General features: G+C 49.9%; 1 protein-coding gene across 2 annotated transcripts; it reads right to left on the minus strand.

The window, feature by feature from the left end:
- Positions 1-2526: 2526 nt before the first annotated feature.
- Ap5s1 (adaptor related protein complex 5 subunit sigma 1) lies at positions 2527-5595 on the minus strand. 2 transcript variants are annotated; one of them, XM_029484760.2, is made up of 3 exons: positions 5511-5595; positions 4516-4726; positions 2527-3579 (listed from the first exon to the last, which is right to left on the minus strand). In XM_029484760.2, exons 2-3 carry the CDS (start codon positions 4689-4691, stop codon positions 3153-3155), a joined length of 603 nt encoding a protein of 200 aa, XP_029340620.1. In that variant the 5' UTR covers positions 4692-4726; positions 5511-5595; the 3' UTR covers positions 2527-3152. The 2 variants fall into 2 exon arrangements, with proteins under 2 accessions (XP_029340620.1, XP_021011202.1); XM_021155543.2 differs by having other exon boundaries at positions 5299-5595.
- Between the last annotated feature and the right edge of the window lie 1370 nt (positions 5596-6965).

Raw genomic sequence — 6965 nt, forward strand, 5'->3', positions numbered from 1 at the left:
GTTGACACATGGTGAGATTTCAGAGTTCCCAGCCCCAAGGATTTCCTAGAAACTATCTGCCACCAAAGCATAGAATGTCTGTCACACATGGTAGTGTTTTAGAAATAGAAACTGTCACTAGGTTCTTGCTCTGTGCTCTGTTCTGCTCCTTACACCTCTACTGAATTAATTTGAAAGGGACATGCAGTGCATAGTGTAGATGGATGATTACACACTGTGGTACAGAAGAGAGTTTGCTAAACGGAACCATTCTCACTCAAGGGAGAGAGCAGGCAATGACCAAAGGGGCTACTGCTCAGGTTGACATTACAAGACAGACTTTATACTGACTGGTTCTCAAAGTGTCAAGGGCCGAAGGAGAGGTCCATCCTTGGTGTCCACCAAGCCCACGGATATCTATGTAGCTACATCACAGAAAAGACACTGTGCATGTATTTAATTATTCTTTATTAAGATCAGGTCTTACTATGTAGACAGGCTACTCAGTAATACACCCCCAATACCCACACCCACACTAAGTTTTCTGAAGGACTGTTGATTGACTTCAGGGCCTTACCTTCCAATCCAGCCTATAAATGACAACTTTTTTTTTTTTAAAGATTTATTTATTTATTTATTTATTTATTTATTTATTTATTTATTTATTATATGTAAGTACACTGTAGCTGTCTTCAGACACTCCAGAAGAGGGAGTCAGATCTCATTACAGATGGTTGTGAGCCACCATGTGGTTGCTGGGATTTGAACTCCAGACCTTCGGAAGAGCAGTCGGGTGCTCTTACCCACTGAGCCATCTCACCAGCCCAAATGACAACTTTTTAAGTTAAGAAATTATTTGTAGTCGGGCAGTGGTGGCGCACGCCTTTAATCCCAGCAATTGGGAGGCAGAGGCAGGTGGATTTCTGAGTTTGAGGCCAGCCTGGTCTACAAAGTGAGTTCCAGGACAGCCAGAGCTATACAGAGAAACCCTGTCTCGAAAAACAAAACAAAACAACAACAACAAAAAAAAACCCCAACAACAAAAAGAAATTATTTGTGAGTGTAATGTGTGTCAGAGGACAATCTTAGGAGTCCATCCTGCCATCTACTTTGTTTGAAACAGGGTCTCTTCTGTGTTCTTTGCTACCATGTACATCAGGTGAGCTGGCCCACAGTGTCACCCTCTCTCAGTGCTTCTGCCTCTCTTCTAACGACAGAAGCACTGGACTCTCAAATGCAGGCCACGCTCCCGGGCTTTACATGGTTTCTGGGAATTCAAACTCAGTGCTCATGCTTGTACTACCAGTGTTTCGACCCGTGAGAGACTCTCCAGCTCTCAACTTAAAAAAAAAGAATGTGAGGCCTGAGAATTGATAGGAGGCAGGGGCCCCACGTAAAGGCCAGGAATGACTAAAAGCCCCTCGGAAGAATGGTTGGGAACTCAGGGAATCAATGTGCTGGGGTTTGTCTCTCAGACTCACCTCTGAGGAGTGTGGTCCTGAGTGTGATACTGGGAGGTAGCAGACCTTTCAGAGGTGGCTGTGGCAATCCAAATATCTGAGTCCAGAGCTCATCGCTGCTGGGCACTGACAGATGCTAGTGCACAGAGACAAGAAATGAATCGTGGGGCTGGAGAGGTAGCTCAGCGGTAAAGAGCACATTCTGCTCTTGCAGGGGCCCTGGGTTTGGTTCCCAGGGCCCACATCTGCAACTCCAGTTCCAGGGGTTCAGGCACTCTCTTCTGACCCCTGGGGGCATTGTATACACACACACACACACACCATTCATACACATAAACTTTAGAAAGGGGGGCATCTTTCAACTGCACTCCACTCAGAGAGGCTCACTCTGACAGGATTGTCAGTCTCCAAGTGTCTTCCTCTTATCTTTAGCAGGGCGATTATATGGGAAGGGGAAACAAAAGCAGTTGACCACTCTAAAGTCCAGTCTAGTCCCAATCAAAGGCTTGGCTAAGAACAACTGTGTCTTCCTTCCTAACTTTCCTTTCCTGCAGCTTTCTGATATCTGCCACACTTAGGGTGGGGACGGATTAGCAACACATGGCAGGCTGGGGAGAGCCACCTACTCTGCGGCTGGATTGGCCGGATGGAACAATGAACACAATAGCTACCTAATGACCTCAGTTGAGAAAATATTTCTGAAATTAAAAAAAAGGGCTTCGGGTTGCTTTGGAAAAAACACACCCTGTACTGGTGAGATGGCTCAGCTGAGGAAAGAGCCTGCCAGGAAAGCTGGATGGCCTGGCCTCGGTCCTCAGGTCCCACGGTAGAAGGACAGAGCTGTCACTGAAAGGTGCCTCCAAAACTGTCTGCCTTAGTCTCTGTTTCCCAGGTAATACCCACTAATCCCCCACCTGTGACACAGCAAAAGCAAGCACCCCATCCAAAAGAAGCACAAGCAAGTCTGAGGAGGAGGAATGGAAGCCTCAGACGGAAGTGTCTTAGAAGGGTGCAGCAGCAGGGAGGAGGAGATTGGGGCACCCAGCAGACACTCACTCACAAGAGGTCACACAAAAAGAGGACAAGATCAGACCGCCATTGTTTTTAATTCAAAATAAGGCATCACCTGGGCCAGACACCTGGCCCCTGCTGGCCAGCAGACAAGAAAAGCTGTTGTGTTCTCATCTCTCTTGGCAGACACGGGGGCATGGCACATAAGGAATAGCAGAATCACCCTGCTCTGCTAGATGCGGAACGGGCCTTGCCAACAAAATCCTTGCTGATGAGCAAAGGCAGGGACCGGGGCTTGCTAGGGTACCAGCCCAGCTCCCCAGCCTTGTAGTGGGTCTCAGAGGCTACTTTTGTGCTGGGGCTATCGACTAGGGTGAGCTTGGCAATACGCTGCTCCAGTGCTGACAGCTGGTAGGGCTAAATGAAGAGGAGTCAAAGACTCGCATGGTGGACACTGTAGAGCCTAAGAAGTCACAGGGCAGCTCCAGCTTCAGGATGCTCTACAATGAATACTCTACAATTCCTGTGGCCTGAGGACAGGCACAGACAGCCTTCTACCCAGCTCCCTTCCTTCGGGCTTGTCCAATCCGTATGTCCTGAGTGTGGCCACACATCAGAGCAGGGAGCAGACTGGGCAAGAGGCAGATGCCACACTTCCCCTAGCAGTATGCAATCTTTACCCTCGCTCTGTCTGATGAGGGGTCAGCGGGGCCAAGCAGCACTGAATTCCTTCTCCAGATCCTGGACAAACTGGTCATTGAGGAAAAGCAGCTGCCCATGTGGCAGGAAGCGGGTGAGGATTCCCTCAATACGGTCAGCCCGCAACAAGAAGTTGGTACCTGGTGTCAGCAGCCGGAGGTGGTCAAGAAGGAGGCGAGCCAAGAGCCGGAGCGTGCGCTCAGCCAGCAGCAGGTTCTCATGGGTGTCCAACACCAGGGCGAAACCTAAGGAGAGCACACCCAGCCATAGCACTATCCGTGGCTCCTGGAAAGGGTCCCCGGCCGCCAGGTGGAAGGCTCCATGAGGGGCCTCATGCAGGGACACAGGTTCAGCTGAGAACTGAGGCTGAAGGTCTGTGGAGGAACATCCAGCCGCTTGCTGCTGCAGCCTACACAGTGACTCCACCTGTCTGGAAGAGAAGTCAGGTCGGTCTGGAAAGCTGGGGAGCCTGGTAAGACCAACAAGGCACTCCCCACCCTTAAACACACATACACATACACACACACACACACTCACTCGCACCTCTGTCAATGTCACAACTTCCAAACTTCCAATGTAGCTGGGAGCTGATAGTTCATATCTTGGGTAAGGAAACTTTGGCTTAGAATGCTTACGTCATTTGCCCAGGGACACAGAGTCAGGTTGGGAAAAGGACTAGGGAATAAGGTCTTGCCTCATCTCTCACAGAAGCCTTCTCAACAGAGGCGAGTAAGGGGTGAGAGCAAAGTCCTCCGACAGGGACCATCCAACCTCTCAACCCATCCATCATTCTCCAAGTCACAGGTGCCTTCCATGTGACTGCCAAGGCCGCCTCTGCTGCTTCCTCAACCATCCTCTAGATTGGGCCATTCACAGACTGGCTTTAAAGCCACTTGTTTACCCAGGTGTCCTAACGTCTGCCTATAATTTCCATTGTAAAGCACGTTTCATCTGTACAGGTGTCTGCCTGCCTATACTCTAACCTCAGTTACGCTACTCTTCAGTTGCATACCCTTGGGTAGGTTAAGTGCCTTAAACACTGTGTTTTAGTTTACTCTTCTGTAAAGTGAAGATGGTAACCATGGCCACCTCAGAAGACTGTGAAGATTTAAAAAAAAAAAAAAAAAACCTATATATATATATACACATACAATTCCCAGAACATATTCCCAGTGCAGTAAATACTAACTACCATGATAATAACGTTCTTTCTTTAGCTCCTTTTCATAGTGATACTTTATAAACAATAGAGGACAACTGGGGGAAACATTCAGATTTTTGGTCTTCCTGTTTGCCTGTCCTATTCCAGTGTCCCTTATTATTACCTCTGTGTTCAATGAAGCTTGGAGCTGGGCTGTGTGATTACCTGGCCACTGCCAAAATCTGTTCCTTGCGGAAGAGCCTGTCCCTTTCTGCACCATGTGGCCGTGGATCATCGGGTGATTTCTCAGCACCAAAGACACAGGAGTAGAGCACTCGACAAAGGCCTGTATCTTCCAAATTCGGGGCCCTCAGAGTGTGGATGAGGAAAGCGTGGACCATAGCTCCAGGGTGGGTGCTCCAGGGAAGCCAAAGACCTAGATGGTGAAAGTGAATCCCCTGCTAAGGAGGCACCCTAATGAGGGGTGTGGCCTGGGAGTGTGTCCAGAGATTGTGTGGCTAGTGATCGCCATCTAGATCCGCCTAGCCTCTGAATAATCTAATGCCTGCTCTGCATTACAGAACAAGAGCCATCCATAGCTGGACATATCTCATATGTCGCTAAACCTACTTCTGCAAAACTGTCAGGGAATCTCCAAATGCATCAGGGTCATTCGAGTGCAGGAAAAACTGAGAACTAAAAGAAATCAGAGACCACAGCTGAATGCCAAATCTGCTCTCGGAACAAAATAACCCAGCCTCCATACCGGGCTCCATTGAGACAACTTTAAGTATGGAGTGTGAGTGGGGAGTCTTCATCAGTGAAACTTGGTTTTGAATGCAGGAACATGTCTTTGTTTTAGGAAACACTCAAGAAAATACCTCTAAAATGCCGCATCTGCAACCGATTCACATCGGCTGGGACAGAGTGAGCGGGGCAAACCTTACCCAAAGGGATCTACCGAGATAACCGAAATCATTTCAAAAAGAAAGACGTGGTGGCACGTACCTGAAATCCCAACCCTCGGGAGGCGGAGGCAAGAGAATCAGGAATTCAAGTCAGCCACAGATACACAGAGAGAGAGAGAGCCTGCCCGCTCTGGGCAAAGCGAGAGTGGCGGCCCCCGATCTCAAGGCTGAGGAGAAACAGTGTTTAGCCACAGCTAAAGCTAAACAGACCAAGAATTCAAAGTTACCCAACAGGAAATTTAGCAAACCCACTTCAGGAAGGAAACCTAGATTTGCAGACTTTGACCTCTGGTCACCCTTCTGCCGCCAGCTGAGCGCGTCATTACCCCAGGCCACCACGTCCTCCTCCCACTGTCTGCCCCAGTTACGTCACTACCTCGCGCGGGCAGCAGCGGCGCGCTGAACTCTGGGGGTTGTAGTTCAGCCCTGGGCCTGTGGTCCCGGCGTGGTCCTCGACTTCCCGAGGACGTACACGCTTCTGACCAGCCGATCCCCTCGGCTGCGGGAGCGCCCTGGAGGGCTCATGGCTACGGAAAACTTCTTTGGAGGCGCTAGAAAGCCCTTGATCAGCTGCGGCCTGGCCACTGCGAGGGCGGCCGCCAGGGGGCGCTAAGGACCCCGGCGGCGTGCGCGAAACTTTCCACAGAAGCCTCAGCTTGGCTGTCCCCAAGCCAAGCTCTGTGCAGTAGTAATGACCGAATTGCTGGAGCAGAAGTCTGCCTGCTGAAACGCAGTCATGAGTTTACATTTGAACCAATGGCCCAAGAGGTGTTTGGGACACACACATTCCTTTAACTCTGAAAGGCATGGGAATTCCTTAGGCTTTCTAAGGCAGGTCTACAGTCACTTGACTAGTGTCTGAGGACAAAAAAAAAGATTTGAGTGGTCCAGGCAGGGAGGGGTTCTGAAGAAAGCCCCCCATTAAGGACTGCATCCTGAATCCTCTAGGCCATAAGAACTAGGGCAGTTTCAGGGGACTGGTACTGCATATGCTGCGAGTGTTTCGATCTCAGATGCAATACAAAAGGATGGGTCCAGGCAGAGTGGTGTCTCAATCAGAGAGCTAGGGAGTTATGTTTGCTCCATTCTTGGCAGTAGTTCCTGGTCCCCGGTCCCTATCACTCTGGGCCAGGCCTCATGTCTGCCAGCAGATTGTAGCAAAGAACTGGCAAAGAGGCCTGTGGCAGCTGGGGGGCCACTTGGCATTGAGAACATAATATCCTGGCCTCTCTTCACCCTTCAGATAGTCCATATCAAGTCCCAAACCACTGGAAACTACTAGCCTTCTGTGGGATGTGGAGAGAAGAATGCACTGAGCCAATACCCTGGAGGACAGTGGGGGACCCAGGCAGAGGTGGTACAACAGATGGCTTCCCTGGTCAGTGCTGGGGGCAGGCAGAACTGGAGGGCTCACCTGATGTGGGAGATACTTGCCCTGTGGCCACTGGCCTCTTTTGACCTTTGCTTCAGAGAGTCTGTTGGGCCCCTGGAAACATGCATGCATGCCACCTCAGACATGGTCAAAAGCAGCCAGCCTAACAGTGTCTACTTCATGTTAGCAATGTGCCTGGCCATCTAGCAAACCCACTGAAGTAATACTTTACTTTGAATTCTTCCTTCTTCTTTTCCTTTCTCTCTCTCTCTCTCTCTCTCTCTCTCTCTCTCTCTCTCTCTCTCTCTTTGAGATCCTCAGAGATCCATCTGCCT

The sequence above is a fragment of the Mus caroli genome, unplaced genomic scaffold, assembly GCF_978045245.1.
Source record: "Mus caroli unplaced genomic scaffold, Mus_caroli_1 scaffold_2, whole genome shotgun sequence".
In the NCBI taxonomy this organism is placed as follows: Eukaryota; Metazoa; Chordata; class Mammalia; order Rodentia; family Muridae; genus Mus; species Mus caroli.